Genomic DNA, 13632 nt, shown 5'->3' on the forward strand with positions numbered 1-13632 from the left:
CTTCGGAGGGACGGGAGCCGACAACACTAAGATTATGCAGGAGCTTAGACATAGAGTGCAAAACCTTGAAAGGGAGCTAGCAACGAGGAGCCGATCCCACGGAGACGCCAGCCAGTCCGCACCCACTCTCCCTCCCGGAGATACGGGAGCCGAGAAAGGAGCTCGACAAAGTGTGAAGACGAAGCACATACACAGGCGACCTCCCGATCTAACCAAGGTAGATCTGAAAGCCGCGGGGAGTCCCAAAAGGGGAAAGCCAGGAAACGGCTAGAACCCATCATCATGGGAGCCACTCCTTTCCACCCCTCGATCCTCAAGGTCCGGCTTCCGAGAAATTTCGACAAGCCGACGGACATGAGGTACGACGGGACTAAGGAACCCCAGGAACACTGGTACACGAAATTGTGATCTCAATGGCACCAAAAACTTGGTGCATGATCATAATCTCAATTCTTCTTCACAACTTCGCACAACTAACCAGCAAGTGCACTGGGTCGTCCAAGTAATAAACCTTACGTGAGTAAGGGTCGATCCCACGAAGATTGTCGGCTTGAAGCAAGCTATGGTCATCCTTGTAAATCTCAGTCAGGCGGATTCAAATGGTTATGGGATTTTGATAATTAGAATATAATTAAAACAGAAAATAAGATCAGAATACTTATGCAATTCATTGGTGAAAATTTCAGATAATAGTATGGAGATACTTTGCTCCTTCTGAATCTCTGCTTTCCTACTGCCTTCATTCAATCATTCATACTCCTTTCCATGGCAAGCTTTATGTTCGGGGATCACCGTTGTCAATGGATACCATCCGTCCTCTAAGTGAAAATGGTCCAAATGTGCTATCACCGCACGGCTAATCATCTGTCGGTTCTCGATCATGTTGGAATAGGATCCATTGATCCTTTTGCGTCTGTCACTACGCCCAACACTCGCGAGTTTGAAGCTCGTCACAGTCATCCCTTCCCAGATCCTACTCGAAATGCCACAGACAAGGTTTAGACTTTCCGGATCTCAGAAATGGCCGCCAATAATTCAAGCCTATACCACGAAGACTCTGATCGTGAACCAGAAGGCTAAGAGATACACACTCAAGCTATTGCAGATAGAACGGAAGTGGTTGTTAGGCACGCATTCATAGGTGAGAATGATGATGAGTGTCACGGATCATCACATTCAACAGGTTGAAGTGCGAGTGAATATCTTAGAATAAGAATAAGCTTGAGTTGAATAGAAAAACAATAGTACTTTGCATTAATTCATGAAGAATAGCAGAGCTCCACACCTTAATCTATGGGGTGTAGAAAATCCACCGTTGAAAATACATAAGTGAAAGGTCTAGGCATGGCCGAATGGCCAGCCTCCAAACATGTACAAAAGCTTAAAGGTCTAAGGAGTAAATGTCCAAAGATATAAAATAAATCTCTAAAAGTAGTTTTTATACTAAACTAGTAACCTAGGGTTCACATAAATGAGTAAATGATGCAGAAATCCACTTCCGGGCCCACTTGGTGTGTGCTTGGGCTGAGCATTGAGCTTTCATGTGTAGAAAATCTTTTTGGAGTTAAACGCCAGGTTGTAGCCGGTTTCTGGCGTTTAACTCTGATTTGCAACCTGTTTCTGGCGTTTAACTCCAGAATAGGGCAGGAAGTTGGCGTTTGAACGCCATTTTGCGTCGTCAAAAATTGGGCAAAGTATGAACTATTATATATTGCTGGAAAGCACTGGATGTCTACTTTCCAACGCAATTGAGAGCGCGCCAATTGGGTTTTTGTAGCTCCAGAAAATCCATTTCGAGTGCAGGGAGGTCAGAATCCAACAGTATCTGCAGTCCTTCTTCAGCCTCTGAATTAGATTTTTGCTCAAGTCCCTCAATTTCAGCCAGAAATTACCTGAAATTACAGAAAAATACACAAACTGATAGTGAAGTCTAGAAATATGATTTTTATTTAAAAACTAATAAAAATATACTAAAACTAACTAAATCATACTAAAAACTATGTAAAAATAATGCCAAAAAGCGTATAAATTATCCGCTCATCACAACACCAAACTTAAATTGTTGCTTGTCCCCAAGAAACTGAAAATCAAATAGGATAAAAAGAAGAAAATATACTATAAATTCCAAAATATCAATGAAACTTAGCTCCAATTTAGATGAGCGGGGATAGTAGCTTTTTGCCTCTGAACAGTTTTGGCATCTATAAGAACTTAGAATTCAGATAGTGTTATTGATTCTCCTAGTTCAGTGTGTTGATTCTTGAACACAGCTACTTTATGAGTCTTGGCCGTGGCCCTAAGCACTTTGTTTTCCAGTATTACCACCGAATACATAAATGCCACAGACACATAACTGGGTGAACCTTTTCAGATTGTGACTCAGCTTTGCTAAAGTCCCCAATTAGAGGTGTCCAGGGTTCTTAGGCACACTCTTTTTTTTTGCTTTGGACCTCGACTTTAACCGCTTAGTCTCAAGCTTTTCACTTGACACCTTCACACCACAAGCACATGGTTAGGGACAGCTTGGTTTAGCCGCTTAGGCCAAGATTTTATTCCTTTGGGCCCTCCTATCCATTAATGCTCAAAACCTTGGATCCTTTTTACCCTTGCCTTTTGGTTTAAAGGGCTATTGGCTTTTTCTGCTTACCTTTTTTTTCTTTTTTTTTCCACTTTTTTTTCTCTTATTTTTTCTGCAAGCTTTGTATTTTTCACTGCTTTTTCTTACTTCAAGAATCAATTTTATGATTTTTTAGATTATCAATAACATTTCTCCTTTTCATCATTCTTTCAAGAGCCAACAAATTTAACATTCATAAACAACAAATTCAAAAAATATGCACTGTTCAAGCATTCATTCAGAAAACAAAAAGTGTTGCCACCACATCAAAATAATTAAACTAAGCTCAAGGATGAATTCGAAATCATGTACTTCTTGTTCTTTTGTTTTTAGAACATTTTTCATTTAAGAAAGGTGATGGATTCATAGGACATTCATATCTTTAAGGCATAGACACTAGACACTAATGATCATGTAATAAGACACAAACATAAATAAAAATAAAGCATAGAGAACGAAAATAGAAAAAATTAACTAGACAAGGAGATTAAGGAACGGGTCCACCTTAGTGAGGGTGGCGTCTTCTTCCTCTTGAAGAACCAATGGTGTTCTTGAGCTCCTCTATGTCTCTTCCTTGCCTTTATTGCTCTTCCCTCATAGCTCTTTGATCTTCTCTAATCTCATGGAGAATGATGGAGTGCTCTTGGTGCTCCATCCTTAGTTGTCCCATGTTGGAACTTAATTCTCCTAGGGAGGTGTTGATTTGCTCCCAATAGTTTTGTGAAGGAAAGTGCATCCCTTGAGGCATCTCAGGGATTTCATGATGAGGAATTTTCTCATGCTCTTGTTGAGGTCCATGAGTGGGCTCTCTTGTTTGCTCCATCCTTTTCTTAGTGATGGGCTTGTCCTCATCAATGAGGATGTCTCCCTCTATGTCAATTCCAGCTGAATTGCAGAGGTGACAAATGAGGTGAGGAAAGGCTAACCTTGCCAAAGTGAAGGACTTGTCAGCCACCTTATAGAGTTCTTGAGGTATAAACTCATGAACTTCCACTTCCTCCCCAATCATGATACTATAGATCATGATGGCCCGACCCACAGTTACCTCGGATCGGTTGCTAGTAGGAATGATAGAGCGTTGGATAAACTCCAACCATCCTCTAGCTACAGGCTTAAGGTCCGGTCTTCTCAATTGAACCAGCTTGCCTCTTGAGTCAACTTTCCATTGAGCTCCTTCCACACATATGTCCATGAGGACTTGGTCCAACCTTTGATCAAAGTTGACCCTTCTAGTGTAGGGGCGTGCGTTTTCTTGCATCATTGGCAAGTTGAACGCCAACCTTACATTTTCCGGACTGAAATCTAAGTATTTCCCCCGAACCATTGTAAGCCAATTCTTTGGATTCGGGTTCATACTTTGATCATGGTTCCTAGTGATCCATGCATTTGCATAGAACTCTTGAACCATTAGGATTTCGACTTGTTGAATAGGATTGGAGAGTACTTCCCATCCTCTTCTTCTAATTTCTTGTCGGATCTCTGGGTATTTGCCCTTTTTTAGCTTAAAAGAGACCTCAGGGATCACCTTTTTCTTGTTCACAACTTCATAGAAGTAGTCTTGATGGACCTTTGAGATTAATCTCTCCTTCTCCCATGACTCAGAGGTGGAAGCAATTGCCTTCCCTTTCCTCTTTCTTGAGGTTTCTCTAGCCTTAGGTGCCATTAATGGTTATGGAAAAACAAAAAGCAATGCTTTTACCACACCAAACTTAAAATGTTTGCTCGTCCTCGAGCAAAAGAAGAAGGAGAATAGTAGAAGAAGAAGAAAATGGAGGAGATGGAAGGGAAGAGTGTATTCGGCCAAGGGGGGAAGAAGTGTTTGTAATGTGTGAAAATGAGGTAGTGTTGAGGGGTTTATATAGGGGTGGGGGAAGGGTTAAGTTTCGTGTATTAGGGTTGGGTTTGGGAGGGAAAGAATTTTGAATTTGGAGGTAGGTGGGGTTTTTGGGGAAGAGTGGATGGATGTGAGTGGTGAAGAGTATTTGGGGAAGAGGTATGGAGGTGATTGGTGAAGGGTATTTGAGGAAGTGTTATAAAAGGGTGTGAATAAGAGAGAAGAAAAGGTAGGGTATGTGGGGATCCTGTGGGATCCACAGATCCTGAGGGGTCAAGGACTTAACATCACTGCTCCATTTAGGCGTGCAAAACGCCTTTAGAGTACACTTCTGGCGTTAAACGCCAGGTTGCTGCTTGTTTCTGGCGTTTAACGCCAGCTTTTCTCCCATTCTTGGCATTAAACGCCAATTAGATGCTCTGTTCTGGCGTTAAACGCCAGTCTGGTGCCTGTTTCTAGCGTTAAACACCCAGAATGGTGCTAGACTGGGCGTTTAATGCCCATTCTGCTACTCTTACTTGCGTTTAAACGCCAGTAAGCTCTTCCTCCAGGGTGAGCTATTTTTCATTCTGTTTTTGATTTTTCAGTTGTTTTTGGGACTTCACATGATCATCAACCTAAAGAAAACATAAAATAGCAATGGAAAATAAATAGATATAATTAAATAGCATTGGGTTGCCTCCCAACAAGCGCTTCTTTAATGTCAATAGCTTGACAGTGAGCTCTCATGGAGCCTCACAGATAATCAGAGCAGGGTTGGGGCCTCTCAACACCAAACTTGGAGTTTGGTTGTGGCCTCCCAACACCAAACTTAGAGTTTGAATGTGGGGGTTTTGTTTGACTCTGTATTGAGAGAAGCTTTTCATGCTTCCTCTCCATGGTTACAGAAAGAGACCCTTGAGTCTCAAATACAAGGTAGTCCTTATTCAGCTGAAGGACCAACTCTCCTCTGTCAACATCAATCATAGCTTTTGCTGTGGCTAGGAAGGGTCTGCCAAGGATGATGGATTCATCCTCATCCTTTCTAGTGTCTAGGATTATGAAATCAGCAGGGATGTAAAGGCTTTCAACCTTCACTAGCACGTCCTTTACTAGTTCATAAGCATGTTTCATTGATTTGTCTGCCATCTCTAGTGAGATTCTTGTAGCTTGTACCTCGAAGATTCCCAGTTTCTCCATTACAGAGAGTGGCATGAGGTTTATCCCTGACCCCAGGTCACACAGAGTCTTCTCAAAGGTCATGGTGCCTATGGTACAAGGTATGAAGAATTTTTCGGGATCCGGTTTCTTCTGAGGTAATGTCTGCCTCATTAATGCATTCAGTTCATTCGTGAGCAAGGGGGGTTCATCCTCCCAAGTCTCATTACCAAATAACTTAGCATTCAGCTTCATGATTGCTCCTAAATATTTAGCAACTTGCTCTTCAGTGATGTCTTCATCCTCTTCAGAAGAAGAATATTCATCAGAGCTCATGAATGGCAGAAGGAAGTTCAATGGAATCTCTATGGTCTCTGTATGAGCCTCAGATTCCTTTGGTTCCTCAAAGGGAAACTCCTTTCTGTCTAGGGGACGTCCTATGAGGCTTTTCTCACTGGGACTCATGTCCTCCTCACTCTCTCCAGGTTCGGCCATGTTGGTCATGGTTATAGCTTTGCACTCTCTCTTGGGGTTTTCTTCTGTATTAATTGGGAGAGTACTGGAAGGAGTTTCAGTAATCTTCTTACTCAGCTGACCCACCTGTGCCTCCAAATTTCTAATAGAGAACCTTATTTCATTCATGAAACTTAGTGTGGTCTTGGATAGATCAGAGCCTATGGTTGCCAGGCCAGAATGGCTCTGTTCAGAATTCTCTGTCTATTACTGAGAAGATGATGGAAAAGGCTTGCTATTGCTAAACCTATTTCTTCCACCATTATTATTGAAGCCTTGTTGAGGCTTCTGTTGGTCCTTCCATGAGAAATTTGGATGATTTCTCCATGAAGGATTATAGGTGTTTCCATAGGGTTCTCTCATGTAATTCACCTCTGCCATTGCAGGATTCTCAGGATCATAAGCTTCTTCTTCAGAAGATGCTTCTTTAGTACTGTTGGATGTAGCTTGCAATCCATTCAGACTCTGAAAAATCATATTGACTTGCTGAGTCAATATTTTGTTCTGAGCCAATATGGCATTCAGAGTATCAATTTCAAGAACTCCCTTCTTCTGAGGCGTCCCATTATTCACAGGACTCCTCTCAAAGGTATACATAAACTGGTTATTTGCAACCATTTCAATGAGTTCCTGAGCTTCTGCAGGGGTTTTCAGATGAAGAGATCCTCCTGCAGAATGGTCCAATGACATTTTTGATAACTCAGACAGACCATCATAGAATATACATATGATGCTCCATTTTGGAAGCATGTCAGTAGGACACCTTTTAATCAATTGCTTATATCTTTCTCATGCTTCATAAAGGGACTCACCTTCCTTCTGTCTGAAGGTTTGGATTTCCACTCTAGGCTTGCTCATCTTTTGAGGTGGAAAGAATTTGGCCAGGAAAGCACTGACCAGCTTTTACCAAGAGTTCAAGCTTTCCTTAGGTTGTGAATCCAACCATGTTCTAGCTCTGTCTCTTACAGCAAAAGGGAAAAGCATAAGCCTGTAGACCTCTGGATCAACTCTATTGGTCTTGACAGTGTCACAGATTTGCAAGAATTCAGCTAAGAACTAATGAGGATCTTCCAATGGAAGTCTATGAAACTTGCAATTCTGTTGCATTAGAGAAACTAATTGAGGCTTAAGCTCAAAGTTGTTTGCTCCAATGGCAAGAATTGAGATGCTTCTTCCATAGAAGTCAGAATAGGGTGCAATGAAGTCACCAAGCATCTTCCTTGCATTGTTGGCATTGTTATTGGGTTCGGCCATGTCTCCTTCTTTTTCGAAAATTTCTGTCAGGTTCTCTCCAGAGGGTTGTGCTTTAGCTTCTCTTAGTTTCCTCTTAAGAGTCCTTTCAGGTTCAGGATCAGCTTCAATAAGAATGTCTTTGTCCCTGTTCCTGCTAATATGAAAAAGAAGAGAACAGAAAAGAAGAGGAATCCTCTATGTCACAGTATAGAGATTCCTTTATGTGAGTAGAAGAAGAGAAGAATAGAAGAAGGAGAAGAGAAAAATTTGAACACAGAGAAGAAGAGGGGGTTCGAATTTTGAGTAGAAGAGAAGTGTTAGTAATTAAATCAATAAATAGAAAGAGATGAGACAGAGAAGAATTCAAATTTAAATTAAAATAAAAGGAAAAATATTTTTATTTTTATTTAAAAATCAGTTATAATTCGAAAATTAAAAAGAAAAACAAAATTAAAATTAAAATTTGAAACAATTAGTTAATTAAAAAGAATTTTGAAAAAAAAAGGGTGAGGAGTTTTCGAAAATTAGAGAGAGAAAATTAGTTAGGTAGTTTTGAAAAAGATAAGAATCAAACAAAAAGATGAGATTAATTGAAAAAGATTTGAAAAATAATTTTGAAAAGATAAGAAGTTAGAAAAGATTTTGAAGTTGATTTTGAAAAACATGTGATTTGAGATTTATTTTTAAAAAAAGATTTGAAAAGGAAATTAAAAAGATTTGATTTTTGAAAAATTAAAGTTGATTACTTGACTAACAAGAAACTAAAGATATGATTCTAAAATTTAAAAATTGAACCTTTCTTAATAGACAAGTAACAAACTTTAAAAGTTTTGAATCAATCACGTTAATTGTTAGTAAAGATTTTGAAAATCATTTTTTTTAAGTTTTCGAAAATATTAATAAAAAAATGAGAAAGATTTGATTTTTGAAAAGATTTTGAAAAGATAGGATTTTTAAATTGAAAATTTGACTTGACTCATAAGAAACAACTAAATTTTAAAATTTTTTGACTAAGTCAAACCAAATTTTCAAAATTTATTTGTAAATAAGGGAAAGATATTTTTTTTATTTTTAATGAGGAGAGAGAAAAACACCAAATTGAAACAAAACATAGAAATTATGAATCAAAACAAGAAAAATATGCAAGAACACTTTGAATGTCAAGATGAACACCAAGAATTTATTTTTGAAAATTTTTAAGAAAAGACACACATGCAAGACACCAAACTTAGAAAGTTTCAATGTTTAGACACTAACAAATTGAAAATGCATATGAAAAACAAGAAAAGACACAAAATATGGAAGTGCAAAAATCAAACAAAGAAGATCATCAAGAACAACTTGAAGATCATGAAGAACACATGAGTTTTCGAAAATTTTAATGAAAATTAAAAAGATGCAATTGACACCAAACTTACAATTTGACCCAAGACTCAAACAAGAAACACAAATTATTTTTGGTTTTATGATTTTATTTTTTTTTTTTTTGTATTTTTTGAAAATTATTTGGAAAAAGAAAAATAAGGATTTCAAAATTTTTAATGAGAATTCCATGAATCATGCAATGTTAGTCTAAAGCTCCAGTCCAGGAATTAGACATGGCTTACTAGCCAGCCAAGCTTTCAATAAAAGCTCCGGTCCAAAACACTAGACATGGTCAATGGCCAGCCAAACTTTAGCAGATCATTTCATACAACAGCTAATTTGCTAAGAAAGACAAAGAAGCTCTTTTAAGGATAGTTGAAACCTCGGTTCAAAAGATTAGACATGGCTTAACAGCCAGCCAGGATTCAACATATCTCATGAAACTCTAGAATTCATTCTTAAAAGTTCTGAAGAACATAGAATAATTTTTTTTTGAAAATTTTTTCGAAAATAAAAATAATAAAAACAAAAAGCTTAAAATTAAAATAAAATTACCTAATCTGAGCAACAAGATGAACCGTCAATTGTCCAAACTCGAACAATCCCCGGCAACGGCGCCAAAAACTTGGTGCACGAAATTGTGATCTCAATGGCGCCAAAAACTTGGTGCACGATCATAATCTCAATTCTTCTTCACAACTTCGCACAAATAACCAGCAAATGTACTGGGTCGTCCAAGTAATAAACCTTACGTGAGTAAGGGTCGATCCCACGGAGATTGTCGGCTTGAAACAAGCTATGGTCATCCTTGTAAATCTCAGTCAGGCGGATTCAAATGGTTATGGGATTTTGATAATTATAATATAATTAAAACAGAAAATAAGATCGAAATACTTATGTAATTCATTGGTGAGAATTTCAGATAAGCGTATGGAGATGCTTTGCTCCTTCTGAATATCTGCTTTCCTACTGCCTTCATTCAATCATTCATACTCCTTTCTATGCCAAGCTTTATGTTGGGGGATCACCGTTGTCAATGGCTACCATCCGTCCTCTCAGTGAAAATGGTCCAAATGTGCTATCACCGCACGGCTAATCATCTGTCGGTTCCCGATCATGTTGGAATAGGATCCATTGATCCTTTTGCGTCTGTCACTACGCCCAACACTCGCGAGTTTGAAGCTCGTCACAGTCATCGCTTCCCAGATCCTACTCGGAATACCACAGACAAGGTTTAGACTTTCCGGATCTCCGGAATGGCCGCCAAGAATTCTAGCCTATACCACGAAGACTCTGATCGTGAACCAGAAGGCTAAGAGATACACACTCAAGCTATTGCAGATAGAACGGAAGTGGTTGTCAGGCACGCGTTCATAGGTGAGAATGATGATGAGTGTCACGGATCATCACATTTAATAGGTTGAACTGTGAGTGAATATCTTAGAATAAGAATAAGCTTGAGTTGAATAGAAAAACAATAGTACTTTGCATTAATTCATGAAGAACGGCAGAGCTCCACACCTTAATCTATGGGGTGTAGAAACTCCACCGTTGAAAATATATAAGTGAAAGGTCTAGGCATGGGCGAATGGCCAGCCTCCAAACGTGTACAAAAGCATAAAGGTCTAAGGACTAAACGTCCAAAGATATAAAATAAATCTCTAAAAGTAGTTTTTATACTAAAGTAGTAACCTAGGGTTCACAGAAATGAGTAAATGATGCAGAAATCCACTTCTGGGCCCACTTGGTGTGTGCTTGGGCTGAGCATTGAGCTTTCATATGTAGAGACTCTTTTTGGAGTTAAACGCCAGGTTGTAGCCTATTTCTGGCGTTTAACTCTGATTTGCAACCTGTTTCTGGCGTTTAACTCCAGAATAGGGCAGGAAGTTGGCGTTTGAATACCAGTTTGCGTCGTCAAAAATCGGGCAAAGTATGGACTATTATATATTGCTGGAAAGCCCTGAATGTCTACTTTCCAACGCAATTGAGAGCGCACCAATTGGGTTTCTGTAGCTCCAGAAAATCCATTTCGAGTGCAGGGAGGTCAGAATCCAACAGCATCTGCAGTCCTTCTTCAGCCTCTGAATCAGATTTTTGCTCAAGTCCCTCAATTTCAGCCAAAAATTATCTGAAATCACAGAAAAACACACAAACTCATAGTGAAGTCCAAAAATGTAATTTTTATTTAAAAACTAATAAAAATATACTAAAAACTAACTAAATCATACTAAAAACTATGTAAAAACAATGCCAAAAACCATTTAAATTATCCACTCATCAAACACCTGACGGCATTTGAAGCAAGAATAAATCTGGAAGGGGTAGGCGACGTGGTCAGATGCTGAGCATTCCCCGTGATGCTGGCCGGCCTAGTGATACGTTGGTTTAATGCACTCCCACAAGGATCCATTACGACCTTCACAGATATCTCCCAAAGCTTCCTAGCTCGGTTCACGACACGTATAGCCAAGGCAAAACACTCGATCAACCTGCTGGGAGTTACCCAAAAACCAGGAGAGCCGACCAGAAAGTTCCTGGACAGATTCAATGATGAATGTCTAAAAATCGATGGCCTCACCGATTCGGTTGCCAGTCTCTGCCTGACGAACGGCTTGTTAAACGAGGACTTTAGAAAGCACCTCACCACCAAGCCCGTCTGGACCATGTAGGAAATTCAAAGCGTGGCTAAAGAATACATCAACGATGAGGAGGTAAGCCAGGTCGTGGCAGGCAATAAATGGCAGCCCTCGAACCCCCAGCACGGCAGGCCCCTCAGGTTGACAGGTACAAGGAAGCTCCCAAGGACAGAACCTCGGCAAAACAATCAAAACAACTCCCACGAGTAGGGAGATTCACAAACTACACGCCACTCACGACGCCTATAGTGGAGGTCTACCAGCAGATCGCGGACAAGGAAATCCTGTTCAGACCCAAACCATTGAAAACATTGTTGTAAAAATCGGACTGGACTGGCCAGTTTAATTGGAAAACCGGTGAACTGCACCCTATACCGGTCCGGTCTGGTATTTGGACCGTACAAATTATCGAACCGGTGTAAACCAGTCAAACTTGCTATGAACCAGTGCGAACCGGTCAAACTCGGTGAGACCGGTCCGACCGAACCGCTTGGGAGTGAAAATATTTCCAAAATGCTTGAGGTAGGGTTCGAACCCTTGTCCTCAAGGAAACAAAAGCATTCCACAACAACCAGGCCACTATGCTTCTTATTAAAATTTATGCAAATTATAATAACTTGATATTTTTAAAATGTTAGTAAAAATATGTATTTTAAATTTAAATTTTAAATTTTTGACTATTTTTTATTTTTTATTTACATAGGACCGGGTCAACCGGTTCAACAGTAACCCATCGGTTGAACCAGTGACCCAGTAACCTGACCGGTTCGATTACTGGTTTGATTCTGACAACTATGATTGAAAGAGAGAACAGAAGGAAACAAAAGCCTTTACTGTGACTACCATAAGGGGTTCGGTCACAAAACTCAGGACTGCTTCGATCTCAAAGACGCTTTAGAACAAGCCATCAGGGAAGGAAAGCTGAACGAGTTCTCCTGACTCATCCGAGAACCAAGGAGACGAGAGCGAGAACGCTCCGAGGATGACCGTAGCCGGACTGTCAAACCAAGACAAGAGCCGGCAGGGAACGCCGATAACCCCCCAACTTTCGTGGTCAACATCGTGGTCAGATGAGATAACCCTCCTAAGTCCAGATCGGCAGCAAAAAAGGATACCCGGGTCCTATCCATCTCGACGGGAGGTCCCGCCGTTCCGAACAGAGGATCTCTCATGATATCTTTCGGTCCAGAAGACCAATGGTTTCACGATCTCCCCGAAAACCCCCAATGGTAATCACAGCGATGGTCGGGACGGGGTTAGTCAAGCGAATCCTCATCGACACCGGGGCCGATTCCAACATCCTGTTCAGGAATGTATTCGACGCCATGGGACTCAAAGAATCCAACCTCAAGAGCCACCAGCACGGGGTCATGGGACTAGGCGATAACTATATAAAACCCGACGGGACAATCTCCCTCCCAATCTGCCTAGGAACCGGAGACACCAAAAGGTCGATTATGGCAAACTTTGTAGTCCTCAGAGACTCCACAGCCTACAACATCATTCTGGGGAAAAAAACCATCAACGAGTTCTCAGCCATAATATGCACCAAATTCCTAACAATGAAGTTCATAACAGACAAGGGAGCCATTGGCTCCATTAGGGGAGACTTAGAAGCGGCGGTCGCCTGCGACAATGCCACTCTCTCCCTAAGGAAAGAGTCAATGAAGCAGCTGGTGTGTTCCTGGCAGACCTGGACGTAAGGATGGAGGACAAGCCAAGACCAGAACCAAAAGGGGACATAGAGAAGTTCCAAATAGGAAACTCGGCGGAGTAGTTTACCTTTGTAAATAGGAACCTTCCTCACAAGCTAAAAGGCCCCCTCATGGAGATCGTCAGGGCGAACGGCGACCTCTTCGCATGGACGCCGTCAGACATGCTGGGGTTGGATCCCGAAGTCATGTCACATCGACTATCCATTAAACTAGACGCCAAGCCAGTAGCTCAACGGCGAAGAAAGATGTCTCAAGAAAAGGCCGATGAGGTGGCCAAGCAAACAGCCGGGCTACTAGAAGTCGGGTTCATCAAAGAGCTCGAGTATTCGACATGGCTATCCAACGTTGTCCTCGTCAAAAAAGCCAGCGGGAGATGAAGAATGTGTGTCGACTATTCCGATCTGAACAAAGCATGCCCTAAAGACTCCTTTCCCCTCCCAACATCGACACCTTGGTAGATTCGGCGGTGGGGTATCACTTCCTCAGCTTCATGGACGCGTACTCAGGCTATAACCAGATCCGATGCACCGACCTGACGAAGATAAAACAGCATTCATAACAACAGTAGGCACCTACTGCTAC

At 40.8% G+C, this 13632-nt stretch overlaps 1 protein-coding gene across 1 annotated transcript; it reads left to right on the top strand.

Moving 5' to 3' along the window:
- The first annotated feature begins 12576 nt into the window (after positions 1-12576).
- Positions 12577-13427, top strand: LOC140183146 (uncharacterized). The gene is made up of 2 exons (XM_072231166.1): positions 12577-13034; positions 13130-13427. The coding sequence occupies exons 1-2, from the start codon at positions 12577-12579 to the stop codon at positions 13425-13427; spliced, it is 756 nt and encodes a 251-aa protein (XP_072087267.1).
- Positions 13428-13632: the final 205 nt, after the last annotated feature.

The sequence above is a fragment of the Arachis hypogaea genome, chromosome 20 (assembly GCF_003086295.3).
Source record: "Arachis hypogaea cultivar Tifrunner chromosome 20, arahy.Tifrunner.gnm2.J5K5, whole genome shotgun sequence".
Classification (NCBI taxonomy): domain Eukaryota; kingdom Viridiplantae; phylum Streptophyta; class Magnoliopsida; order Fabales; family Fabaceae; genus Arachis; species Arachis hypogaea.

Bases quoted from the DNA above. Each gene is read 5' to 3' on its own strand.
- LOC140183146 (XM_072231166.1), top strand. From the start codon at position 12,577: ATGGTCGGGACGGGGTTAGTCAAGCGAATCCTCATCGACACCGGGGCC. The intron at 13,035-13,129 runs GTAAGGATGGAG...CTTTGTAAATAG, and splicing joins TGTTCCTGGCAGACCTGGAC to GAACCTTCCTCACAAGCTAA.